The sequence below is a fragment of the Pongo abelii genome, chromosome 20 (assembly GCF_028885655.2).
Source record: "Pongo abelii isolate AG06213 chromosome 20, NHGRI_mPonAbe1-v2.0_pri, whole genome shotgun sequence".
Lineage (NCBI taxonomy): Eukaryota > Metazoa > Chordata > Mammalia > Primates > Hominidae > Pongo > Pongo abelii.
In genome coordinates this window covers 5052822-5080597 of record NC_072005.2, presented here as the reverse complement: position 1 = coordinate 5080597, position 27776 = coordinate 5052822, and the positions used below count along the sequence as shown (strand labels likewise).

The 27776-nt window shown below is 55.0% G+C and overlaps 1 protein-coding gene across 4 annotated transcripts in view; it reads right to left on the bottom strand.

Annotated features, from left to right (window-relative positions):
• Positions 1 to 14064: 14064 nt before the first annotated feature.
• Positions 14065 to 27776, bottom strand: part of KDM4B (lysine demethylase 4B) — a 183955-nt gene continuing 170243 nt past the window's right edge. For all 4 annotated transcript variants that reach the window (XM_024237090.3, XM_054539405.2, XM_054539406.2 and 1 more), the window contains 5 exons: positions 23213 to 23398; positions 22954 to 23118; positions 22529 to 22648; positions 17207 to 17299; positions 14065 to 16333 (listed from right to left, as the gene is read on the bottom strand). In XM_024237090.3, the coding sequence (XP_024092858.3) occupies positions 16157 to 16333; positions 17207 to 17299; positions 22529 to 22648; positions 22954 to 23118; positions 23213 to 23398 (741 nt within the window). In that variant the 3' untranslated portion in view covers positions 14065 to 16156. The remainder of the gene's footprint in view (positions 16334 to 17206; positions 17300 to 22528; positions 22649 to 22953; positions 23119 to 23212; positions 23399 to 27776) is intronic.

Genomic DNA, 27776 nt, shown 5'->3' with positions numbered 1-27776 from the left:
AGTGTTGGTGTATAGGTATTTTCGTTTTTAGCCTAAGAGTATCCAGTGGAAACATTGTTTCCCAAATTTACTGAGATCACCTCCATTCTTCCCCTCGCTCTTCAGTGTGGTTGATTTTCATTTGTGGTGCAGTTGAGTTTATGTTTTACTGTTTGTTTTCCATTTGGAGTACACACCACATCCCTGATTTTAATTAGTTATCTTTTAAGGTATGTACAACATGACTATGATTTTTGAGTCAGAGCTACACCAAATGGTTCTCAGAGGGTGGGCAGTCCCTCTTCATTCCTGCTACTCTTTTCCCATACCACTCCCAGCCTCTTTTTTTTTTTTTTTTTTTTTTTTGAGATGGAGTCTCACACTGTTGCCCAGGCTGGAGTGCAGTGGCGCGATCTTGGCTCACTGCAAGCTCTGCCTCCCAGGTTCACACCATTCTTCTGCCTCAGCCTCCCGAGTAGCTGGGACTACAGGCGCCTGCCACCATGCCTGGCTAATTTTTTGTATTTTTGTATTTCAAGAGATCGAGGATGGTCTCAATCTCTTGACCTCGTGATCCACCTGCCTTGGCCCCCCAAAGTGCTGGGATTACAGGCATAAGCCACCACACCCAGACTTTTTTTTTTTTTTTTTTTTTTTAAGAGATGGGATCTGGCTCTGTCACACATGCTGGAGTGCAGTAGCACAATCACAGCTCACTGCAACCCTGACCTCCTAGACTCAAATGATCCCCCTACCTCCGCTTCCTGAGTAGCTGGGACTACAGGTGTGCACCACCACATCTGGCTAATTAAAAACAATTTTTTTTTCAAAGATAGGGTCCTGCTATGTTGCCCAGACTGGTCTCGAAATCCTGGCCTCAAGTGATCCTCCCACCTTGGCCTCCTAAAGTGCTGAGATTACAGGCATGAGCCACCTTGCCTAGTGCCCTAATTCTTTTAAATCATTTCCCACCTGCCCCCTGTAGGTAACCAACATCCTTAGTTTCTTGTCTATCCTTCCCATATTTCTTTTTCATTGAGGTGAGATTCATATAAAGTTAGCCATTTGAAAGTGAACAGTTCAGTGACATTTGACACACTCAGTGCTGTGCAGTCACCAATTCTCTTTAATTCCCAAACATTTTCATTACCCCCCAAAGAAGACCCTATGCCCATTAAATAGCCACTCCTCATTCCCCTGGCCCCAGCTGCTGGCAACCTACAATCCCCTTCCTGTCTCTGTAGATTGACCTGTCCTGGACATTTCATAGAAATGGGATCACACACTGTGTGGCCTTTTGTGTCTGGCTTCTTTCACTGAGCATGATGCCAAGGTTCATCCACACTGTAGCCTGTGTCAGACCCCCATTCCTTTTAACGGCTGAGTGATATTCCATTGTATGGATGGACCACATTGTGTTTACCCATCCATCAAACAATAGACACGTGGGTTGTTTCCACCTTTTGGCCACTGTGAATCATGTTGCTATGACCATGGTGTGCACGTATCTGAGTCCCTGCTTCCAATTCTTTTGGTGTATCCTGGAAGTCAGATTCCTGGGTCATACAATGACTCTGTGTTTAACTTTTTCTTTGAGATGGAGTTTCACTCTTGTCACCCAGGCTGGAGTGCAATGGTGCGGTCTCAGGTCACTGCAATCTCCACCTCCTGGGTTCAAGTGATTCTCCTGCCTCAGCCTCCAGAGTAGCTGGGATAACAGGAGCCCACCACCACCCCCAGCTAATTTTTGTATTTTTAGTAGAGACGGAGATTTACCATGTTGGCCAGGCTGGTCACAAACTTCTGACCTCAGGCAATCCAACTGCCTCGGCCTCCTAAAGTGCTGGGATTACAGGCGTGAGCCACCGTGCCTGGCCTGTGTTTAACTTTTGGAAGGACTCAGACTATTCCAAGGTACTTTCTTAACACCTGGTAATGTTGATGCTGGCATCTGTCTCCTCTAAAGGGCATGGGCTTTGTGGGGCAAGGACTTGCTGTATCCTCAGTGTCTGGCTCCCCAGTGTGTGTGTGTGGGCTTGGGAAAAACTAGCACAGTGCAAGGGCTCAGTAGCAGCTGGCGGAATTGATGAGACTGAGAGGTGAAGCCAACTGGACTTCCTGGGTCGAGTGGGGACTTGGAGAACTTTTCTGTCTTACAAGAGGTTTGTAAAATGCACCAATCAGCACTCTGTAAAATAGACCAATCAGCACTCTGTAAAATGGACCAATCAGCAGTACATGGGCAGGTACAAATAAGGAAATAAAAGCTGGCCACGCCAGCCAGCAGCAGCAACCCGCTTGGGTCCCCTTCCACGCTGTGGAAGCTTTGTTCTTTTGGTCTTCATAATAAATCTTGCTGCTGCTCACTCTTTGGGTCTGTGCCACATTTAAGAGCTGTAACATTCACCGCAAAGGTCTGCAGCTTCATTCTTGAAGTCAGCGAGACCATGAATCCACTGGAAGGAACCAATTCTGGACACATTTTGAGGGCTTGTCTGGGATATCACCTTGCGGTGAGTACCATCGGACCCATTTTGCTTGCTATGCTGTCCTACTTTTCCTTAGAATTCAGGGGCTAAACACCGGGCACTTGTCGACCAGTTAAAGGCCACTGAACTAAAGACACTGGTGTCAGGCTTTCTGGGAAGGGGCTCTCTAACAACCCCCAACTCTTTGGAGTTGGGAGCGTTGGTTTGCCTGGAACCAGCTTCCACTTTTCCTGTACTTCTGGGCTAAGCCAAGTGTCCACAGAGAGGAAAGCCATTTAGTTCCAGGGCCCTGACAAAAAGTTGGTTGACCCTGCAGCCATGAGCAGAACTCTGAAAGTCATGTCCCCCAAGTGAGACTTACCCATTTATCCTATCTATCCTGACCCTTGCCTCCTGGGTCCTAATGCCTGTCAGACAAACTTCCTCCCGCCTCTCCTCTCCGAGACTAGTCCTGCTTCTAAAAACCACTCCCTGTCTCTGGTGCTTTTCTAGTTTCTCCTATAAGAACGATTTCCAGTATACATTTCAGGACTCTGTTCCTTTCTTTAGGCACCCAGGCTCACCAATCAGAAAGACAATCTTTGCCCAAAGCCCTGTCGGCAGGGAGACTATCTGGAATTTTAGGATCCCTCCTCAGACTAGCAGGCCTAACAAAGGCTATTCCCGAAGCTAGGCTATGGGGAGCCTCAGAAATGATATCCTTCCTATTCACATGATGAGAAGTGAGGACAAAAGGCATCACCCTAGAGATCCCTTCCCTCCTTCAGGGTATGGCCCTTCACTCTATTTTGAGGCATAACATCTTTATAGAACAAGGGTAAGGTCCCAATACTAACAGGAGAAAATGCTTAGGACTCTAACAGGTTTTCGAGAATGTGTTGGTAAGGGCCACTAAATCTGATTTTTCTCAGTCCTCTTTGCGGTCTAAGAGGAAAGGTGAGGGTGCACGTTTTTGAGAATGCATTGGTAAGGGCCACTAAATCCGACCTTCCTCAGTCCTCTTTGTGGTCTAGGAGGAAAACTAGTGTTTCTGCTGCTGCTTCAGTGAGCACAACTATTCTGATCAGCAGGGTCCAGGGACTGTTGCAGGTTCTTGGGTGGGGAAGGGGAAAAACAAACCAAAACTGCAGGTAGTTTTTCTTTCACATGGGAAACACTCAGGCATCAACAGGCTCACCCTTGAAATGCATCCTAAGCCACTGGGACCAATTTGACCCACAAACCCTGAAAAAGAGGTGGCTCATTTTTTTTTCTGCGCTATGGCTTTGCCCCAATATTTGCTCTCTGATGGGGAAAAACGGCCACCTGAAGGAAGCATAAATTACAATACTATCATGCAGCTTGACCTTTTCTGGAAGAGGGAAGGCAAATGGAGTGAAATACCTTATGTCCAAGCTTTCTTTTCATTGAAGGAGAATCCACAACTATGCAAAGCTTGCAATTTACATCCCACAGGAGGAGCTCTTAGCTTTCCTACAGCTCCCATTCCTACTAAGGATAAGCCTCCTCTAATCTCCCCCGCCCAGAAGGAAACAAACAAAGAAATCTCCAAGGGACCACAAAAACCCCTGGGCTATCAGTTATGTCCCCTTCAAGCTGTAGGGGTAGGGATTTTGGCCCAATCTGGGTACATGTCCCCTTCTCCCTCTCTGATTTAAAGCAGATCAAGGTAGACCTGGGGAAGTTTTCAGATGATCCTGATAGGCATATAGATGTCCTACAGGGTCTAGGGCAAACCTTCAACCTCACTTGGAGAGATGTCATGCTATTGTTAGATCAAACCCTACTCTTTAATGAAAAGAATGGAGCTTTAGCTGCAGCCCAAGAGTTTGGAGATACCTGGTATCTTAATCAAGTAAATGATAGGATGACAGCTGAAGAAAGGGACAAATTCCCGACTGGTCAGCAAGCCATCCCCAGTATGGATCCCCACTGGGACCTCGACTCAGATCACGGGGACTGGAGTCACAAACATCTGTTGACTTGTGTTCTAGAAGGACTAAGGAGAATTAGGAAAATCCCCATGAATTATTCAATGATGTCCACCACAACTCAGGGAAAGGACGAAAATCCTACCGCCTTCCTCGAGTGGCTACAGGAGGACTTAAGAAAATATACTCCCCTGTCACCCGACTCTCTCGAGGGTCAATTGATCCTCAAAGATAACTTTATTACCCAATCAGCCGCAGATATCAGGAGAAAGCTCCAAAAGTGAGCCCTGGGCCCTGAACAAAATCTGGATGCATTATTAAATTGGGCAACCTCGGTGTTCTATAATAGGGACCAAGAGAAACAGGCCGAAAAGGAAAGGCGAGATCATAGGAAGGCCACAGCCTTAGTCATAGCCCTCAGACAAACAAACCTTGGTGGTTCAGAGAGGACAGAAAATGGAACAGGCCAATTACCTAGTAGGGCTTGTTATCAGTGTGGTTTGCAAGGACACTTTAAAAAAGATTGTCCAATGAGAAACAAGCTGCCCCCTAGCCCATGTCCACTATGCTGAGGCAATCACTGGAAGGCACACTGCCACAGAGGGCAAAGGTTCTCTGGGCCAGAAGCCCCCAACCAGATGATCCAACAACAGGACTGAGGGTGCCTGGGGCAAGCGCCAGCTCATGTCATCACCCTCACTGAGCCCCAGGTATGTTTAACCAATGAGGGCCAGGAAATTGACTTCCTCCTGGATACTGGTGCAGCCTTCTCAGTGTTAATCTCCTGCCCCAGATGGCTGTCCTCAAGGTCCATTACCATCCGAGGAATCCTGGGACGGCCTGTAACCAGGTATTTCTCCCACCTCCTCAGTTGTAATTGGGAGACTTTGCTCTATTCACATGCCTTTCTTGTTATGCCTGAAAGTCCCACACCCTTATTAGGGAGGGACATATTAGCCAAAGCTGGAACTATTATTTACTTGAATATGGGGAACAAGTTACCCATTTGTTGTGCCCTACTTGAGGAGGGAATCAACCCTGAAGTCTGTGCATTGGAAGGACAATTTGGAAGGGCAAAAAATGCCCGCCCCATCCAAATCAGGCTAAAAGATCCCATCAATTTTCCTTATCAAAGGCAATATCCCTTAGGGCCTGAAGCTCATAAAGGATTACAGGATATTGTCAAGACATTTAAAAGCTCAAGGCTTAGTAAGAAAATGCAGTAGTCCCTGCAACACCCCAATTCTAGGAGTACACAAACCGAATGGTCAGTGGAGACTAGTGCAAGATCTTAGACTAATCAGTGAGGCAGTAATTCCTCCATATCCAGTTGTACCCAACCCCTATACCCTGCTCTCTCAAATACCAGAGGAAGCAGAATGGTTCACTATTCTGGACCTCAATGATGTCTTCTGTATTCCCCTGCACTCTGACTCCCAGTTTCTCTTTGCTTTTGAGGATCCCACAGACCACAGGTCCCAACTTACGTGGAAGGTCTTGCCCCAAGGGTTTAGGGATAGTCCTCATCTGTTTGGTCAGGTACTGGCCCAAGATCTAGGCCACTTCTCAAGTCCAGGCACTCTGGTCCTTCAATATGTGGATGATTTACTTTTGGCTACCAGTTTGGAAGACTCATGCCAGCAGACTACTCTAGATCTCTTGAATTTTCTAGCTAATCAAGGGTACAAGGCGTCTAAATCGAAGGCCCAGCTCTGCCTACAACAAGTCAAATATCTAGGCCTAATCTTAGCCAGAGGAACCAGGGCCCTCATCAAGGAATGAATACAGCCTATACTGGCTTATCCTCACCCTAAGACATTAAAACAGTTGTGGAGGTTCCTTGGAATCACCGGCTTTTGCCAACTATGGATCCCCAGATACAGCAAGATACACTCTAAGGATACCCAGAGGGCAAATACTCATCTAGTAGAATGGAGACCCAGAGGGCAAATACTCATCTAGTAGAATGGGAACCAGAGGCAGAAACAGCCTTCAAAACCTTAAAGCAGGCCCTAGTACAAGCTCCAGCCTTAAGCCTTTCCACAGGAACAAACCTCTCTTTATACGTCACAGAGAGCATGAATAGCTCTTGGAGTCCTTACTCAGACTCGTGAGACAACCCCATAACTAGTGGCGTACCTAAGGAAAATGACATAGTAGCAAAAGGCTGGCCTCACTGTTTACAGGTAGTTGCGGCGATGGCCATCTTAGTATCAGAGGCTATCAAAATAATACAAGGAAACGATCTCACTGTCCAGACTACTCATGATGTAAATGGCATACTAGGTGCCAAAGGAAGTTTATGGCTATTAGACAACCACCTGCTTAGATACCAGGTGCTACTTGAGGGAACGGTCTTTCAAATACGCATGTGTGCACCCCTCAATCCTGCCACTTTTCTCCCAGAGGATGGGAAACCAATTGAGCATGACTGCCAACAAATTATAGTCCAGACTTAGGCCGCCCAAGAGGATCTCTTAGAAGTCCGCTTAGCTAATCCTGACCTTAACCTATATACCAATGGAAGTTCACTTGTGGAGAATGGGATACGAAGGGCAGGTTATGCCATAGTTAGTTATGTAACAGTACTTGAAAGTAAGCCTCTTCCCCCAAGGACCAGCGCTCAGTTAGCAGAACTAGTGGCACTTACCTAAGCCTTAGAACTGGGAAAGGGAAAAAGAATGTGTATGCAGATAGCAAGTATGTTTATCTAATCCTACATGCCCATGCTGCAATATGGAAAGAAAAGGAGTTCCTAACCTCTGGGGGAACCCCCATTAAATACCACAAGGAAATCATGGAACTACTGCATGCAGTGCAAAAACCCAAGGAGGTGGCAGTCTTACACTGTTGAAGCCATCAAAAAGGGGAAGGAGAGGCAGGGAAAGACCAGCAGAGAGGAAAGAGAGAGAGGCAGAAAGTCAAAGAGAGAGAGAGAGAGGGGAAAGACAGAAAGTCAAAGAAAGAAGGAAAAAGAGAAAGAGAGGAAGACACAGAGACAAAGAGGGAGTCAGAGAGAGAGAGAGAGAAAGAGAGACAGAAAGTCAAAGAGCGAAGGAAAGAGAGAAAGAGAGAGATAGAAGTACTAAAGAAAAAAACAGTGTACCCTATTCCTTTAAAAGCCAGGGTAAATTTAAAACCTACAATTGTTAATTGAAGGTCTTCTCCATGACCCTATAACACTCCAATACCACCTTGTTGTCAGTGTAAACAGGGGCGTAGCCTGAAAGCACTGAGGCCACTGACAACCTGTAGCTTTCCTATCAAAAATCCTTAACCCAGCAGGTTTCCTAACAGGGGATCTAAATCTTAATTACCATACAAAGGTCTGACCACACCTAGGAGGGACTCCCTTCAGGACAGGATAGATGGTTCCTCTCGGGTGATTAAGGGGAAAAGACAATGGGTATTAAAATTGCCTAATAATTGGTCTGCTCAAACGTGAGAGCTGTTTGCACTCAGCCAAACCTTAAAGTACTTACAGAATCAGGAAGGAGCCATCTATACCAATTCTAAGTTAATATGGACTGAACGAGGTCTTATTAATAGCAAAGGATAATTGAAATCCCAAACTTACAAAGTTTTCAACAAAAGTAAAGTTTGCTAAAAGTTAACAACAGTGTAACATGTATTATCCTAACTTCTAATCTTGTGGAAATCAGACCCTATCAGTGTCCCTCAAAGCTCAACTCCGTCAGCACAGAGCCATACAACTAATACCCCTACTTACTACTTACAGGGTTAGGAATGGCCACTGCTACAGGAATCAGAATAGCAGGTTTGTCCACTTCACTATCCTACTACCACACCCTCTCAAAGGATTTCTCAGACAGTTTGCAAGAAATAACAAAATCTATCCTTACTCTACAATCCCAAATAGACTCTTTGGCATCAGTGACTCTCCAAAACCGTCCAGGTCTAGACCTCCTCGCTGCTGAGAATGGAGGATTTTGCACCTTCTCAGGGGAAGAGCGTTGTTTTTACACTAATCAGTCAGGGATAATAGGAGATGCCGCCTGGCGTTTATAGGAAAAGGCTTCTGAAATCAGACAATGCCTTTCAAACTCTTATAACAACCTCTGGAATTGGGCAACATGGCTTCTCCCCTTTCTAGGTCCCGTGACAGCCATCTTGCTATTACTCGCCTTCAGGCCCTGTATTTTTAATCTCCTTGTCAAATTTGTTTCCTCTAGGATCGAGGCCATCAAGCTACAGATGATCTTACAAATGGAACTCCAAATGAGCTCAACTATCAGCTTCTACCGAGGACCCCTGGACCAACCCGCTGGCCCTTTCACTGGCCTAAATAGTTCCCCTCTGGAGGACACTACAACTGAAGGGCCCCTTCTTCGCCCCTATCCAGCAGGAAGTAGCTAGAGCAGTCATCGCCCAATTCCCAACAGCAGTTGGGGTGTCCTGTTTAGAGGGGGAACTGAGAGGTGAAGCCAGCTGGGCTTCCGGGTGGAGTGGAGACTTGGAGAACTTTTCTGTCTTACAAAAGGTTTGTAAAATGCACCAATCAGCAATCTGTAAAAATGCACCAATCAGCGCTCTGTAGCTAGAGGTTTGTAAAATGCACCAATTAGTGCTCTACAAAATGGATCAATCAGCACTCTGTAAAATGGACCAATCAGCAGGACATGGGCAGGGACAAATAAGGGAATAAAAGCTGGCCACCCCAGCCAGCAGTGGCAACCTGCTCAGGTCCCCTTCCATGCTGTGGAAGCTTTGTTCTTTTGCTCTTCACAATAAATCTTGCTGCTGCTCAGTCTTTGGGTCCGTGACACCTTTAAGAGCTGTAACACTCACTGCAAAGGTCTGCAGCTTCACTCTTTTTTATTTTTTAATTTTATTATTTTTTTTGAGATGGAGTCTCGCTCTGTCACCCAGGCTGGAGTGCAGTGGTACAATCTTGGCTCACTGCAAGCTCCAACTCCCAGGTTTACACCATTCTCCTGCCTCAGCCTCCCGAGCAGCTGGGACTACAGGCACCCGCCACCACGCCTGGCTAATTTTTTTGTATTTTTTAGCAGAGACAGGGTTTCACCGTGTTAGCCAGGATGGTCTCCATCTCCTGACCTCGTGATCTGCCCGCCTCGGCCTCTCAAAGTGCTGGAATTACAGGCGTGAGCCACTGTGCCCGGCCTGCGGCTTCATTCTTGAAGTCAGCGAGACCACGCACCCACCAGATGGAACCAACTCCAGACACAAGACCACGGTTGGTGAGTGTGGGAGACAGCCATGACCACCCTGGGCTAAGTCCTGGGCCATCTGTACTAGTTGCTACATCATCCTCCGTGGCTCTCAGATCCGCCCATGGGGGATCCACACGCCAAACTCATTCCTGTCCTTCCGTCAGGTCCTCCCTCCAGAGCCTTCGCCTCCCGGGTCCTTCCAGAGCCTGACTTCCACCAACACCAGGACTCACACAACCCCCTACCACTTCCTGGGGACCAAGACCATATCCTTACCCTCTCAGGGGAGGTGGGAGGTGGCAGTCACAGGACCAGGCAATTAGGGATGGGGCTATTGATCTGTGATGGGGAAACAGACATTGCAGTGGTGGCTTGACTAATGGCCCTCAAAAAGATCTGTCCACATCTTCTTCTCCAGAACCTTGGGCTGTGACCTTTTCCTTGAAGAGTGCCTGTGCAGATGTAATTAAGGATCTTGAGATTTGGTGACCATCCTGGACTATCTGGGTGGACCCTAAGTCCCATTACAAGTGTCCTTATATTAGACACACACAGCAGACATGGAGAAGAGGAGGAGACGGGTGTGTAACCCCAAAGGCAGAGACTGCAGTGATTTGACCACAAGCCCAGGAACACCTGGGGCCACCAGAAGCTGGAAGAGGTGGGGAAGGATCCCCCTGGACACTTGGGAGGGGGCGTGGCCCTGCTGACAACTTGATCTCAGACTTCTGGCCTCCAGGGCTGGGAGAGGATAATTCTCTGTTGTTGAAGTCCCCCCAGTTTGCGGCACTCTGATGAGTATGGGGGCGAGAGGGCAACAGGTGTTCTGGAACCAGCAGGGGCCGTGGGAAGGTGTGGGGGACACAGAGACTCTTTTCAAACTCCTGGTTTGGCACCCATACTTTGGGCTTTGTGTTTTTTTCTTTTTTTTTGAGATGGAGTCTTGCTCTTGTTGTCCAGGCTGGAGTGAAATGGCACGCGCTTGGCTCACTGCAACCTCTGCCTCCTGGCTTCTAGTGATTCTCCTGCCTCAGCCTCCCAAGTAGCTGGGATTACAGGCACTCACCACTATGCCTGGCTAATTTTTTGTATTTTTAGTAGAAATGGGGTTTCCCCATGTTGGCCAGGCTGGTCTCAAACTCCTGAACTCAGGTGATCCGCCCACCTCAGCCTCCCAAAGTGCTGGGATTATAGGCGTGAGCCACCGCACACGGCTGGCTTTGTGTTTCTCAAGCAGCTGCTGGGGCTGGTGGGGGTGGAGGCTGTCGTGGCCACAAGGCCCCCTCCTCCTCCGTAAGGGAAGCATTTGTCCCTGTCACCGAGTTAGCTGGGAGGCACGGATGCCCTGAGCCACCCACTCTTCCGCCAGCCTCTTGGCCGCTGTCACCCCTCACACTGCCTGCAGCAGCAAATAATTTTTATTTTCTCCATTAACAGAGCAGCAGCGCTGAGTAAATCTAATCTGTAAATAACCCTCCCCGGGCTGGTGCCAAGGCCCCAGGCGCGTCCCCCAGCCTCCTTGTGTTCTGTGCCTGGTCTCTGGGGCCTGGGGAGTCCCTGGGAGCTTCTCTCCCTGATGATCACGACCAGGCTGTGACTCTGGAGTTCCAGAGCTGCCTCGTGGGGCCAGGGTACAATTTGAGGTTGTGGGAGGAGTCGGGGTGGTGACCACAGGGGAGAGAGGGAGACACACCGGGATCTTAGCACCGTCATGGGAGCTGTGAATCTTCACTGTGGTGGGATGGGAGCCAGAGCTCTCCACTGCAGAGGGGGAGGGAGCCCGATCCGTGAATGGTGGGGTTGGTGGGGGGCAGCTGCAGGGGTCGGAGGTTGAGTGTGTCAGGCTCTCCCCAACCCCAGCAGTTGGGCAGCAGGTGGCCCAAGGGTAGAGGGCAGAGCGCCCCCAGTGGGTCGGACAGATGGACAGGTGAATAGAAGTCCCTGGTCAAAGCCTCCTTTTTCCACCTGCTCCTGCGCGTGGCAGCGGGGGGGAGTTGGCTGCCCAATGTCCATCTAATTGGGAGCCTTTGAGAGCCAAGGTGGACCTGGGCGCTGAGGGGCTGTCCCTACGGGAGAACATTTTGTTACAGGCATAGAGAAAGGGTGGAGGCTGCCACTACCCACTTCTTCTAAGTCAGGGCTGAGCACATTTTTTTCCGTAAAGGGCCAGATTCTAACTACATTGGGCTTTGCAGGCCAGGTGGGCTCTGCAGTGACTCTTCAGGTCTGCTGTTGCCGGGTGCCAGCTGTCATATGTAAATGAATGGGCATGACCACGTGCCAATAAAACTTTATTGACAAAAACAGGTGGCGGGCCGCATTTGGTCGGAGGGCTGTAGGTTGCCAGGCCTTGCCCTAGAAGGTGCCTGCTCTCAACGCAATGTACCCACAGCCTGAGTATCTGATCTGCCGTCCCACGGGGGGGTCATATCTGTTTAAGAGTCCCTCTTTAATAAAGAGGGTGTCCACTGACACCCCTCTGGTGGTCTGTGACTGACCACCACTTACCCTCCATCTCTGACCCCGTTCTTGTCTTTCAGAGCATGCGTTAAAGATGTATTTTTGTTTTTTTTCCCCCTTTTCCTCAGCAGTCTTCCCAGAGCCCGGCACAGGGGTTGCATAAAAATATTGCAGCTGGAATAAATGAACCAAACTCAGGTGCTGATTACAGAGTCTCACCCACTGCCCCAAGATACGAGACCTCGGCATTGGGGCGCCCACCCCGGCCCGAGTGCAGACCTCATCGGCTCTGCACTGTGGCACTTTTGGAGACCTAACAACTCATCTTTAATCTGCTCGGCAGACAGCAACGGCCTGTCCCAAATTGCCTTCCTGTTTTAGAACGTTTTGGAGAACAATGGAAAGGACGTTGCAGGCACCACCTGCTCCTGCCACGGCCCCTCTGCCAGCTTGGGGAGGCTCAGGGACGCTGACCCGTCAGTCAATGCCACCCAGGGCCCAGGGCACTGGGGGCCACCCCAGAGGCTTTGGTTTCAGGCTGTCTGTCCCTGCACACAGGGAAGGCTTTCGAGACAGAGAAAAGAGGGACACAGTCTTTTTCGGGAAATCACAGCAGGTGGAGCATCCAAGCCTCCTGTGGCCACAGGCTTCACCCCACCCTGGATCCCTCCTCCCCACCTGCAGCACACAGGGGAAACTGAGTCCTGGTGGTGTTGAGAGGAGGCTAGAGGAGGGAGGGCCCCAGAAAGGAGAGTGGGTGCTGGGGCGGTCGGTGGATGAAGCTTTTGTCAAGGGCACCCTCTGTTCAGGACACAAGCCCTCGGCACAGCAGGCAGGTGGACACTCCTTCTGCAGAGGGAACGCTGGGGCCCAGGGAGGGATGGCCTGGCCGCGTCCCCCCGAGCCCTAGCTGCTGGGCCTGGGTTCCTCCGGGTGTCCCAGCCCCCGTTCCACCACAGGCACCCAGGGCCCAGTCCTGGGTCCCACCCCACCTCCACCCACTCCCTGCAGGTGACTTCGTCCTCTAGTTCCAACATCTGCCAGCTGACGGCCCCTGACCGCTTGCCTTGGGGCGGGCCTCCCCAGACCCGGCATCTTCACCTGGACGTCTGGTGTTCAAATCCAACTCCCTCCCAGCTCAATGCCTCCTTCCAGGGGCTCGGGTGATCTGCAAATCCTATTGGCTCTGCACTGAAAATGCATCCAGAGTCCACCCGCTTCTTACTACACCTGACCCCTGCCCTGGTCCCTGGCTTCTGCCCTTACCCCGTCTGCTCCCCACAGCAATCACCAGAGGGCGCCTGTGAGCACCTGAGTCAGGGCCCATCCCTCCCCTGCCCACAGCCCTCCATGGCTCCCACCTCCCTCAGGGTCGAAGCCCAAGTCCTTCCCGAGGCCCACAAGGCCCTGCACAACCTGCCTCCCGTCCTCCCCCTCCCCCGCCTCCCTCTGCTCCAGCCACAGGGACCTCTTCATGTTCTTGCAGCACACCAGGCACAGGAGGGTCACCTCCCTGAAGGAGGCTCAGGTCTCCCGTGTCCCCTCTGCCGTCTCCAGGCCTGGTGGGGCTGGGCACTGAGTGAGTGACCCAGGCCAGGACTGCGGGGTCCCAGTGGCCATCCAGGGCCGTGAGCCCCAGCGCCTAGCACGTCTGCCAGCCACCACCACCACAAGCAATGCTCTCGGGGCTCAGGTGTAACCAGAACCGGGTTGGGGACAGGGACAGGGCAGCTGCTGGCTGGGACAAGTGAGGCCAGGCCCAGGCCTTCAGGGAACTGAGGGGAATCATGGGGTCTGCTGCCCCAGCCACCCAGCCTGGCCACAGTGTGAGGGGCGTGACAGCCGCTGCACGCTGGGGACCCTGGAGAGTGGGAGGGGAGGGACATCCAGCTCTGGAAGCAAACCTTCTCCCGGGAGAACAGGGCGCGGGCAGCCCTACCCCAGGGAGGCCCCAACATCAGTCCCCCTAGCACAGGCTCAGAAATGAAGACACTTGCCGGGGCATGGAACGGGGTTTCGCAGCGTTCATGAACCTTTAATTCATTATGAACCTAGAGGCAGGGACATTAGGCAAAAAATACAGCGTATCCTTCATCTCGGGTGGGGAAAAAACCAGGGCACTGGGTTTTGCCGCGTCTTTGCACAGAGTAAGACACAGAGATAGCTTCGTGGGGAGAGCGTGCAGCTCCGGCCTGCCCTTCTGTGGCCCGTCTGCGCAGGCCGCCCCGGAGCCCACCAGGGGATGGGTGTGACCCCCAAGGGACAAGGGCAGCAGGGGCACCTGCCCGCTTCTTTACAATATAAATAGCATTTTCAAACAACATAAGAATACAGTGTCAGCGCCGCGCCGGGCAAAGGCTGCGTGCAGAGGGACACCTCCACGTTTTGGCTGACACCCCCTGACCTCCCCGACCCCGGCCCTCTCCAGGGCAACCGCCCCCCTCTCCCACCAAGGAAATGAAAGGCTTGCTCCTGTGTAACACTCTCTCCGTTTTCCTTAGTCCTCTCTAGCCCGGGGACTGTTAGGACACTATTTTATAATATAAACATTGCTTTTTGTTTTTTTTTGGAGACAGGGTCTCACTCTGTTGCCCAGGCTGGAGTGCAGTGGTGCAATCTGAGCTGACTGCAGCCTCAACCTCCTGGACTCAAGCAATCCTCCCACCACAGCCTCCCGAGTAGCTGGGACCACAGGTGCACACCACCACACCCAGCTAATTTGTAAAAAATGTGTAGTGATGGGGTCTCGCTATATAGCCCAGGCTGGTCCCAAACTCCTGCCTCAGCCATTTTTTGTTTTTAATACAAGCAAATTATCTCCTCCATCTCTCCCTGGGGCAGGAGACAGCTAAGGTGGGGAAGGCTCCCCAGAGGGGTGCAGAGCTGGCGAGGGAGAGGCACCCGGAGAAGGCGCTTCCCAGCCTGGGCTGAAGGCCATTTTTTCTCTATCAGCTCAACCCACTCCTAAGAAGCAGATTCCTCTCAGGTGACAGCAGCGTGGGCGGGTGGAGCGAGGACACCAGGCCTCGTCCCTGCTCGGAAGCAGGCAAACGGGACCCCGAAGGCCTGCCTTGGCTCTGTGTCCCCCGACCCGCTCAGGGTTGCACCCCAAGAGCTGGGAAGCTGTCCACACTCACTACGAACCAGAAGGGCCGGGGGCCTCCCTCACCCTGAGCCATGGGAGGCGCACGGGTGCTTTGTCTGCAAGGAAGCCTCTGGAACACCTGCATTTCTCTCGGGTGAGAGAAACAAAGATAGACAAACCCCAGGAAAGAGTTTATTCTGCAAAGGTGGGTGCAGACGGAGGGAGGCCCCAGACCCTGGGGCTTCCCCTGGCCAGGTGCACAGGGGTGACCACCAGAGAGCCTGGGCCTCCTCCCAGCAGGTGCAGAGCGGGCACAGGCACTGGCACCAGACCATCATAGCCCAGGAGCCAGGGCGAGGCGAGAGCGAGGCCGTGAGTGACCGGGCTGTGCCGAAACCGGGGCGTCCTGCCCCGCCCCAGGCTCACCCTCCAATTACCGGGCCTCTTTCCCTGCCTGCTCTGTAGCCAAATCATAATATTTTAAAACAACAACAAAAAAACAGCGAGATGCTCTGACCTCTCAGAGAATCCTGGTTCTGAGAAAAACAATGTGTTTGTTTTGTTTTGTTTTTCTTAAAGCCACAAATCTAGAAAACAACTTTGGGGACATTTTCCTTTGTTATCCTTTTTTTCTTGCTTTTTTTTTTTAAACAATATGTATTTATAGAAAGAGCCTCACAAAGGTGGTTTATGTACAGAAGTGACAATCTCAAAGGTTGCTCAGTAGGGCATTGCAGTAGCACCTTTTCAAGAAGAAGAGAGCTTACATGGTTTAGAATTCTGAGTAGTTGAGTGGGGCGCTCCCCCGGCCGGCCCCCGAGCCCGCCTGGCCCTGCTCCCTGAGTCTGGGGCCGCGTGCGGCGTCCCGCTGGCTCCTGTCGCCCTAGGGTGCACCCGCGGCTTGGAGGTGGCCTCTCAGGGGTCAGGGACACGAGGACAGGATTCACAGCAAGCGAACGCCCGGGGCATGCCATGGCCTCCCCGCCGGGCTGAGGGTCGCCTGAGCGGCCAGCTGTCCTAGAAGGGGGCTCCGGGCCGGCCCTGCGCCTGCAGGAGGCTCTCCACGAAGGCCACGTAGTCCTGGCTCCGCCCCGAGTCCTCCGTGGCAAGTGGGGTGCCCACACGCGGGCGCTTGGCGGCCTTGGCCTCCTCCCCCGAGAAGGTGGGCTCCTGCGGTGCCCCCGTGCTCAGTGACTGCGGGAGAGTGGAAGCACAGTGGTTAGCATGGTGGAGACACTGCGCGGCCCCAGCCACTGTCTATGGCCTCTGAGAGGAGCCGGCTGGACACAGAGCCCTGATTGCTGTGGGCGCTGCTCAGCAGGCTCCCGTTTTCGTGTAAACCCCTGATCCTGCCAGCGGAGGGGCCCTGCACTCGGCCCCGGCCTCTGGCCTCCTAGTGGGGTGGGCGCCCTGGCTGGGGCTGGGACCGTCCATCTGGCAGCTCCCATCTGTTTTCCGAGGGACCCCTCTGCGGCTGAGCAGCTGTGGCCAGGACCAGGAACCTCCCCCACGGGCTCTGTCCCTCAACACCTCGCCTCCCCATTAGAAAGAGAATAAAGGAAGCCCATGAGGGCTGCGGGAGCGAAAGCTGGCGCTGCCTCCACTGCCTCCAGGACTCAGGCTCCCGTTTAATAAGAAAAAGCTCAGGAAAAGCTTTTTTAAGCCAACAACTTGGGTGCCCGTACTTCACCTGTGCCCGAAAACCTGTGATGGTTCAGAGGCCGCCCTGTGCAGGGTCAGGCAGCGCGGGTCCTGCAGGGCACAGGGGGCTGGGTGGGTCTGCTCTGCATTCGTGACAAGGGGAGGGGCCGGGGCTTCTCCAACCCTCCCTCCCCACATGAACAGCATCGCCCAGGAGCTGCGCACCCAGAGTCAAGGCAAAGGAAGGGTCTCCTGCCAGGAGCCCATGGACCAGCTGTGCTGGGGAGGCTGGGACCCCCTTCCAGCAGAGGTGCAGGAGGAGGGGGTGGTCCACGTCATTGGAAGATGCAGTCTGTGCCCTGCCTCGTCCCAGACGGGATCCCTGAGGAGTCACCCGGAGCTACCAGGCCGTCCTCGAGCACTCACCAGCCGAGAGCGGACCCTCTTGGGCAGCTCCTCCTCCAGGGTGAAGATGTCCCCACGCTTCACCGTCAGTTGGGACCCGTCCTCAAACTCCACCTGCAGGGGGATGTGGCTCTCAGGGGCCTGGCACTGCCAGGATGGCAGGTGCTCCAGGCAGGCCACGGCCTCAAGAGCTGGGAGGCCGGCCCCCTTGGGTGCACGGGACCCGCTAAAGTCCACATGCAGCCGAGCTGAAGCTCATGTCCACCTCTGACACCGCCTGCAGCAAACAAGGATCAGGCCGAGGGTTCCGTACCATGGGGCAAGGATGATGGAGGATGGGACAGCCTGGGGCAGAGACAGGGGCCCCACAGCTTCCACATGGAGACAGAGCACTCACCCCTCACCTCCTCCCAGCTCGACAGACATCTGTCTCCATGAAGACACAGCCCCAGGACAAGGCGACAGAGTCACTGTTGGACACAGAGCCAGGCAGGAGGCGCAGTGCCCTAACAGGGCCTGGGAGGCAGGGGAGGCCGGCAGGGGGACGCAGGGGCCTGAGCTCAGAAGCCCCCAACCAGAAGGTGAAGGACAGGGTCCCCGGCTTATGTGTGGCCCCCTGAAAACAGCTCGGTCACCTCTTCCCTTCAACTCAGAGACAAATCACCCCCTTCCAGCCTCCTCAGCTGGTGCCTTGTTCCAGGCGACAGATGCCTGATTGGTGAGGGGCACTGGGAGCACCCCGCTTCCTCCTCGTTAAGCTTGGCGCCAGCTCAGGCTTGCGGAGATTCTCTCAGGGGCCCTCTGGCAACACAACACTGTCCCATGAAGGGCGTGCCAGGGAGGGGCGTGTCTCCGGGCCCACCTCATAACTGCGATGGGCGCCGTGTTCCCAAGCCAGGAAAGGTGCTGGGGTCACTCCCTGGGCCTAACCACCATTCTGCTCCGGGGGAGAAGGTTCCCATAGCAGAGGGCTCGCTTTTCACATTTAAAACTCAAAACAAGCTGGGCATGGTGGCATGTGCCTGTGGTCCCAGCTACCCAGGAGGCTGAGGTCGAGGCTGTAGTGAGCTCTAATTATGTCACTGCACTCCAGCCTGGGTGACAGATCAAGACCCCGTCTCAAAACGAACAAAACGCACATTAAGACCATCACAGAAGTGTACAAAAGTCACACACTAAGACCATCAGGGAAGTGTGTCTGGGTCCAGATGCCCCAGGTAGTGCGCAGGGCGGGGGCCCGGGATCGCAGCACCTCCCTCTCTAAGGGGGCACAGACCCTGCCTCGGGGCAGCCAAGCCTGCCGGTCCCTGTGACTCCTCCAGGGATGGGTGGGGATGGAGACAGACGTAGGCCCTGGAGAGTGTCTGCTGTGGGTTCCACAGGCCTCTTGGCCGGCACAGGCAGCGGGAGAAGCAGGGCTGGGAGTGCCCAGTGTGGACTCTTGGATGGCCGGTTGCCTCTGGGCCGTGTCCTGGGACAGCACAGATCTCTCGGGGATGTGTGGAGGAGCCTGCCAGGCACCAAGGACATGGGTGCCACCCTCCGCCCCGTCCCGCCCATCTCATTTGTAGAGGAAGGCCACTGGGAGAAGACCCCTTCCCAGCGTCTGTCCAGGGAGGAGAATCTGGGTGAAGGAGTCCTGGTGTCGGAGCCCCAGCACCCCTTAAAGAGATTTCCACCCCCAGCATGGCCAGGCTCCCTTTTGCCATGCACAGCAGTGGGTTTTGGAGGCTCCGCTTTGCCACGGGCAGCAGCGGGTTTTAAAGCTCCCACTCCAGGAGTGCCAGGGCCCACCTGCTGCCTTTCCCCAGCTCCCCGGCCCCGACTTGGCCTCTCAGCTTCTGGCAGGCGCGGCACACAGTGATTCAGTCAGGCACAGAAGCAGCCTTGCCAGGAGGAGAAGGCGCGTTCTAGAAACTCAGTGGAAACTGGCTCAGGTTTCTGGGTCAGGAAGACTGGGGAGATCCGCCCCAGATTCTCAGGAGCAGAGAACCGCCTAGGAGGATGGCGCTCACACTGCCGGGTCCAAGTGGGCTCCCGGGGAAACTTCTGTGCCCGGGTCATTTGGGAACTGGGGGCTGATTGGAGACTCAGACTGGTTTCCTCCCAGTGGCCTCCCTGGAACCTGCTTTCACTATGAGTCTCCATGGGGCAAGCTCTGAAGGCGGCGTTTGCTTTTTAACATTTTGAGAAAACTGGATATACTTTCCTGGCTACAGGAAATCAGAGAGGTGAGCGTCTCGGCCCAGGCTCCCTGTGGCGACGTCTTGCCCGGCACTTCTCAGAAGCATCTCGAGGGGTCACGTGCGAGGGAAATGTGTTCCGAGTGTTCCAGACAGGCAGGGAGGCTCTTGGGGCCTTGGCATGTGGGGGTCTCATCCATTCGGCCTTGCTGTCACCTGGGCCCACCCCAGCCCCCCACCGCCCCCCCTGACGCTGACGAGGCCTTGGCCTCGGGGCAGGCAGCTCCAGCCCCACCTCCTTGGCCACCACAAAGCGGGCGTTTGCATGATTGTGGGATCGAGGTCCTGCCGCCACCTCGCAGGCAGGCGCGCACTCCACAGTGGCTTGCTGGCTTCCGATACCACCCATTCCTGATTCCACAGCCTCTGCCCCCCGCCCCTGAGCACTCTGGAGATGTGACATCTTTTTTTTTTTTTTTTTGAGACAGGGCTTTGCTTCGTTGCCCGGGTTGGAGTGCAGTGGCGCGATCTTGGATCACTGAAGCCTCAACCTCCCAGGCTCAAGTGATCCTCCCACCTCAGCCTCCCAAGTAGCTGGGACTAAAGCTGGGTGCCACCATGCCCAGCTAATTTTGTTGTTTTGTAGAGACAGGGTTTTTCTGTGTTGCCCAGGCTGGTCTCGAACTCCTGTGCTCAAGTGCTTTGCCCACCTCAGCCTCCCACAGTGCTGTGATCACAGCGTGAGCCCCCGCTGGCATCATCTCATTTCTGACTGTCTCATTAGCTCGGCTTCCTTGGGGTGATGCCTGGCTGGCATCATCTCATTTCTGACTGTCTCATTAGCTCGGCTTCCTTGGGGTGAGCTCCCCTGACGCTGGCCCTGCCTGGACTCTGGTGACATGACAATGATCCTGGGGGCACTTCCTTCGCCACCAGGGTGGGGGCTGCATCAGGCGCCTCTTCTGTGGGATGTTGTCAAGACCCACCCTGAGTCTCCCTTGTCATTTTCCAGCACGGTTGTGCTCTGTGTATGTTATAAATGGCTATTTATCTATTCGTGTGTTTTCTATCATCTTCACAAGTTTCTTGAGGGAGGGAGAGAGACTGGCACATGCTCAGCCTGATCTCTGGAGTAAACTTCCATGGTGTTCTAGAGGTCCTGGCTCAACCTCCCCTCCTTGGAGTCCAGTCGGACCTGCCTGGGCCGGACTCTGAGGCTCCCGGGGCAGGTGGAGGGTGTTGTCACCGCCACACACACCCCACCCATCCTGCCGTTTACTAGATGCACCAAAATGCTTCCCAGCAGAGATTTTTTTCTTTCTTTCTTTCTTTTTTTTGGAGACGGGGTCTCAGTGTCACCCAAGCTGGAGTACAGTGGCTCAATTACAGCTCACTGCATCCTCGACCTCCTGGGTTCAAGCGATCCTCCCACCTCAGCATCCCAAGTAGCTGAGACTACATGTGCACACTACCATGCCCAGCTAACATTTAAAATTTTTTGTAGAGATTTGGGGGGTCTCACTTTGTTACCCAGGCTGGTCTCAAACTCTTAGCCTCAAGTGATCCTCCTGCCTCGGCCTCCCAAAGTGCTGGGATTACAGGTGTGAACCGCTGCGCCCAGCCCGGCCTGAAACTCATAACCTGAGAGAAGAGCTGCCAGGTGAGCTAAGCGGGGATTATTCTCTTTTGCTGCTGCCCAGGATGGGCTAAGGGGCGCAAATCAACCTTGCCCTTGGTCTAAGCCTAACACAATCAGGAAGTCCAAGGAGCTGCCTGAGCCTCCCCGGGGAAGGCTGGAGCTGAGCAGAAGGGACGGTGTCTGGAGATTGGTGGTAGCTCCCACAGGGCTGGCCATGGGGATGGCTTGTCCCTGAAACCACCCCCTTCTCAAGGGGCAGGGAAGACCCTGCAAGATCTGAAAGCGGTGACTGGGCGGGGCCGGCCTGCACAGCAGGTGGGGGGGGTTCCTGGATGCTCAGTGACAGGTCCGAGAGCGGTGACCGGGCAGGGCTGGCCTGCACAGCGGGGAGGGTGGTCCTGGGCACTCAGTGACACTCGATCATTTCAGATCATTCAGGTCTGGCGGGAGATGTGGGACCTTTTTTTTAACGCAGCCTCGGGATCATCGCAGGGGTCGGGGTTTTCACCTTAACAGACGCCATAAAGAGCTGAACTCCGATGTCTACAAAGAACTTGGGGCTCGGGGTGCGAGTTAAGGCCAGGACGTCACCGGCTGACCCGCCACGTGACCCAAGGTGACTCTGAGTGAGGAGTGAGCCTTCGTTCCCACTCCTCGAATGGGGCAGATGTGACTGGAAGAGACGAGGTGTCGCCTCCTCCCGGGAGCCTCGAGCCAGGGGAGCTCAAGGGAAGTGTGGCACCAGGCTTGGGAGCGACGCTTCTAGCTGCTGGGATATGGGCAGCTCTCCTCCTAAAATTCCACACTTTTATTTCATTTAATTAATTAATTTACTTTTTGAGGCTGAGTCTCACTCTGTCACCCAGGCTGGAGTGTGGAGTACAGTGGTGTGATCTCAGCTTACTGCAACCTCTGCCTCCCGGGTTCAAGCGATTCTCCTGCCTCAGCCTCCCAAGCAGCTGGGACTACAGGTGCCTGTCACCAAGCCCGGCTAATTTTTGTATTTTTAGTAGAGACAGGGTTTCACCATGTTGGCCAGGCTGGTCTTGAACTCCTGACCTCAAGTGATCTGCCTGCCTCGGCCTCCCAAAATGTTGGGATTACAGGGGTGAGCCACCGTGCCTGGTCTAAGATTCCACACTTTTAAATAATTTCTCTTCCACAGCCATGAGAAGAAACTCACTACCAATTTGATTAAAAAGAAAAAAAACCAGGGGTACTGAGCTGTATACTCCAAAACGGTGAAAGGGAGAACTTATGTTAAAAATTGAGAAGGTGTCTCAAAGGGAAATGTCACCCGAGTGGAGGCCCCTTTAGCTTTGAAAACAAACAAGCCCTGTGCTTCTAACTTAGGCAGGCGAGCCAAGGCTCAGCCAGGCCCTGCAGGCCTCACTAACCATGGCCCACACCCGCCAGTGCCCCAGGCAAAGGCACCTGGGCCAGGGGTGTGATCCTCCTGTCCCCGCACCTACAAAAAGAGCTTGGCGAAGGCATGGTGGGGCTGCCAGGTCCCCTACTTACCTGGTAGATGTGGCTGGTGACGGAGGAGATGAACTTGGCCTTGTAGAGGTTGCCATCAGTCCACCGGAGCTCCACCAGCTCCCCCTCGGAAGGGGGTCCCAGCCGGACACAGTCCCTACTCTGCAGGGAGAACAGGCGGGAGGTGAGGTCCTGGCCACACTATGCTGGGGGCTGTCGCTGGGTTTTAGACCCTCTCCGTGCTGGCAAGTGAGGTTCTCTGCCTGAAGCCCCAAAGCCGGCTGTGGGGGCCCGGGGTAGTGGGGCGGTGCAGAGCCCTGGCTGCGGGTCGCTTTCTGTTTTGTTTCTGCAGAACAGTGAGTGGTGCCTTTCCTGAAGGGGCCTGGGGCCTGAGGACAAGGGGACCCCGTGAAGGTATCTGGAGTCAGGCCGCTCCTAGCTTCCCCCTGCCCGGCCCCACAGCTCACCGTGATGCTCTCAGGGTACAGGTTGTCACTGTAGGAGCCATCGTCGAAGTTCACTTCGTAGCAGGTCTGCGTGGCGGCACCGATGACGCGACAGCGATAGTACAGCCCGTTGCGGTTCTTGGTGATGACCACCTGGCCTAGGGACACGGCCCTCAGGAGCTGGACCTGGCAGGGTGCGGAGGATGTGGGGCGCGGTCAGCGCGGGCGTCGGTGGGGGCGGGAGCCGGGGACGGGGGCAAGGAGGCGGGCAGGAACTCACAGCGTGACCCCCCGACTTGTGCTTGAGGCAGGTGATGGAGACCACGTAGGGCCAGTCGTCCGGCTCCATGAGCACACCGGCGGCGTGGGCGCAGGTCACGTGGAAGGACGTGGAGCAGTGCTCGTAGGAGCACTGGATACAGGCACCCGACACCTTCTTCATCCGCTTCCGGCAGTACACGCATTTCTGGGGACGGGGACACAGGCAGGGGCATGGGGCTCAAGCTTCCCTAGGGACCCTGGGACGGAGGCCCCAGCCCCTCCCGGCACAGCCTTCAAGGGAGGCATCGCGGGAGTGGCCTTGCGCTCTGCCCAGTGAGGGTCCCCCTCCGCAGCCCAGAGCCCGCAGCCTCCCTGGCCAAGCCCTCCAGACCCACTGACCCAGCCTCCTGCTGCTCAGTCTCCGGGGAGTCCTCTCCCGTCCCCCCTGCGTGTCACTGGCTGCTGGGACAGATCAGCCCTCGGGGAGTCCTCTCCCGTCCCCCTGCGTATCACTGACTGCTGGGACAGACACCAAAGAGCCCCACGTGGTGTCGCTCAGCCAGAGAGGAACCACGTGGTGACAGAGATGTGCCCTGGGGACACGGAGGTGAATGCAGACCGTGTGACCCTGTGATCTGCAACCCCCAGGGCAGGCAAGCCCCAGACACAGGAAGTGGGCTTGTGGGTACAGGGTAGGGGATGGGAGCGACCGGTAATGGGGCCCATTCTTCATGGGGTGATGAACTGTTCTGGAATTAGACGGTGTGATAGTTGGCAAAACTCAGAATGTACTAAAAAACATGGAGTGGCACACTTTAGAATGGTTAGAGTGAAGGATTTTTTTTTTTTTTTTTTTGAGACAGGGTCTTGCTCTGTCACCCAGGCTGGAGTGCACAGCGCGATCATAGCTCATTGTGGTCTCCAACTCCTGGGCTCAAGCGATCCTCCCACCTCAGCCTCCTGAGTAGCTGGGACCACAGGCGCAACCATCATGCCTGGCTAATTTTTAACTTTTGTACAGGTGGAGTCCTGCTATGTTGTCCAGGCTGGTCTCAAACTCCTGAGCTCAAGGGATCCTCCCGCCTCGAACTCCTAAAAGTGCTGGGATTACAGCGTGAGCCACTGCGCGGGTCCTTTACGTCAGATTTTAACAAGAAGCCCTGAGAGAAGCCTCCTTGGTGAGGAGCGAGCACTGGAGAGCCACCTTTCATTCCGCGAGGCTCCCGCTGCAACACCTGCCGGAGTCAGCACTGGGGCCCTGGCGGCCGCCACACCCACGCCGGGCCCAGCTAAGCATTTAATAAGCGGCACCGTCACCGCTCTATAAATCACATTCAAAAGCCAGGTAAGCCAAGGGCCTGGAGCAGCGCCGATTGACGGCATTGAGATCTCGTTATTAAACTGTCAATACCCAATTCTCCCATCACACAACACGCGCCAGGCAGCACTCCAGCACGGCCTCCCCCTCCGGCAGAGTGGCCGGTGTGTAGGAGTGGAGGCTGCGCGCCCTGGGGGGCCTGGGGGTGGGGGAGAGGCCCCACCTGGACACTGTCAGGTGGGGTTGCTTAGCTGTCTTGAATATGTCACCCACAGGCCTCCGCCCCTCGGCCCAGGCCCAGGAGAAACCCAGCCCCGGGGCATCCTGGTGCACAGCACCATCTCCTTCCGCCCCGTGGTGGCAGGCAGCCCGTGACCCTGCATCTCCACGTTGTGAAGAGTATGCCCCAGGACCCATGGGACCATTTGTCAGGAGCTGCGCCTGGGGCCGAGGTTGCCCAGAGCCACCCCTCCTAAGGCGAGGTCTAGTCACGCCACGCGCTGTGGCCACAGGAGGTCGGGCAGGCGTTCTTGGCCATCACCTCCCTTCCTGGGAGCCGCAGTTTGAAGACCCACATCCAGTGCTGGCCTGGCCCAGGCCAGTGTGTGCCGGGGGAGTCAGGGTCTATGGCCCGTGGGGGGCCTGGAAGGGCCCAGGCACTGGTGTTTGGTTAGAAGTTCCCGGCTCGGTGTCCTTCCTCGGAGGCCACAGGGCTGTGAGGACGACGCAGGGTGGGTTCGGAGGTCTGCAGGGCACCACGGCCTGGAGGAAGCAGGTGGTCACCGCTAGGTACCACCCATGATGCTGTGTCCTCAGCGTGTCACACACTGAGGCGCGGTGGCTGTCCACCAACTTGCTTTCGCAAACAACTCCAACCCCTGAGGAGCAGAGAGCCCCTCCCTCCTGACCGAGCCCTACCCCTCCAGGCAGGACTGTGGGCAGCAGAGAGAGCTGGTGCAACTGCCCACCCCTCCTGCTGCCCTGGAGTCACCTCCTCCCATCCCAAGCCCCTCCCAGACCTCCTAGATCCTCCAGGGAGCTCCCGGTGCTTCTGCCCGCTGCCAGGAACCTGCCCAGCCGGTAGGTGAGAGGCTTCTCAGCAGCACGCCTTGAGAACGTGGTGGTAACTTGGCCCAGGCGGGCGGCCGGCCAGAAGCCGCTGACTCACCAGGACTGCCTGGAGCCCTGAGCCGGTGGCTGGGGAAGTCCTGGAGACAAATTGATGGATGGGTAACCAGGAGTGAGTGCCCCATGCCTGCAGCCTGCCCGTGGCCCGCGAAGGTGGCTGGGCGGCTGGGCGAGCAGGAGTTAACCACCACCTCCTTGCAAAGCCCCATTAAGCAGTACAAGCAGGCCTTGTGTAAAAGGATTTTTAATTCATCGTTACAAGCACCGGTAATGAAGAGGCTGCGTTCTGGAAATGTCAGATGATCCACAAGGCGTCGGGGCAGGAGGATTTATCACTGCACCGCGCACCGCACCATCACTCCACCTGAATCATGAGGCCTTTTACGCCCACGTTTGTGGAGTGAGTCACTGGTGCCTTGGAAGCATCACCCACAGGCTGCCAGCTTCCTAATCGCCTGGCCGTGCCCAGCCAGGCCGGCATGACCCACTGCACGCTCCACTCCACGCTCCACTCCACGAACGAGGAAAGGGGGCTCCCCTTCCAGATGAGCCTCTGAGACTGCCCGCACGGCCCCGCCCAGGTGGCCCAGCACCTGTGGGCTCCAAGCACGGCATCCAAGCCCACCGGGCTTGTGGGCACCTCACACCAGTGCACGGGAGCCCGGGCTTTGTGGCCGGCATCAGTCCCACCCTCGTGGGTCTCCCCAGCAGACCCACCCTGCCAGACTGATGTGTCTGCTTCCAGCCCCACCTCCACAGGAGCCTGAATGTCAACACCAGGCACTGTGTCCGCGACTGGGAAGATAAACCAGTCAGGAAAAGCAGGCAGGACGCTGCTGGGTGCTACTGGCTGCGGGCCCAGCCTCCAGGGGCCCACGAGACACATGTGCGGAGGCCAGAGTGCACGGGGACAAACGTGTCCTCCCCATTAGCACTGCCACATGCACAGCCCTTAGTGGGGACACGGCCCCAGCAACGTCTGCATTTAGCTCGCCTCATCTTTTTTTTTTTTTTGAGACAGAGTCTTACGCTGTCACCCAGGCTGGAGTGCAGTGGCGCGATCTCAGCTCACTGCAACCTCCACCGCCCGGGTTCAAGCAATTCTCCCGCCTCAGTCTCCCGAGTAGCTGGGATCACAGGCATGTCCCACCATGCAGAGCTAAGTTTTGCATTTTCAGTAGAGACGGGGTTTCATATGTTGGCCAGGCTGGTCTTGAACTCCTGACCTCAGGTGATCCACCCGCCTCGGCCTCCCAAAGTGCTGGGATTACAGGCGTGAGCCACCAGGCCTGGCCTCCTCATCTCCTTTCTGGGCCAGATCCCAAGGCTCTGCAGGAAGCTGATTTAAAGGGCCAGCTGAGTGTCATTTTCCAGCAGGCGTGGACAACCCCAAGTGCCTTGTGCACAGATGGGCTACAGGGTGTGCAGCAGACAGCCCTGCAGGGCTGCAGCCCGGGCCATGATCGGCCAAGCCCCTCCAGGCCCCAGGCTCCTCACCTGCAAAACAGACAATGCAGGATGACCCCACAGGCTCTCACTGTGTGGGTTAAATGCAGTGGACGACACTAGGGGCCTGAGGGGACGAGGCTGCAGATTTGCCAAGCCCTGAGCAGCTGCTAGTGCTCAGACGGGGTGGTCCGTGCTTCAGGGAGTGGGCCCAGCTCACACCACTGCAACCCTGCATGGCGGGGACTGTGGCAACCCCACAGCACAGAAGGGACGGCCGAGGCACAGAGAGGTCGAGGAATCTGTCCCAAGTGCACAGCCAGCTGGTGGCCAGCACTGACCACTCCCTGACTGCCCTGTGGCTCCAAGGGGTTCCCCAAAGGCGGGCCATCATTGCTGAGAGCAGGAGGAAGCTTCACAAGCCCCCACGACAAGGCCCCGCCACGCCCAAGGAGGCTGCGCACATCTACAGGGGGGCCTCAATGTGCACCAAGAGTGGAGCGGCAGAGATCCTCCAACTCAACCACAAAAGGCCAAGCAACCCAGGCACAGAATGGGCGAAGGAGCAGAACAGACGTTTCTCCAAAGATGGCATGCAGATGGCCAACAGGACTGTGCAAAGATGCCCAGCGTCACTGACCGCCAGGAGAACACAAATCAAACCACAGCGAGACCACCTCGCACCTGCTAG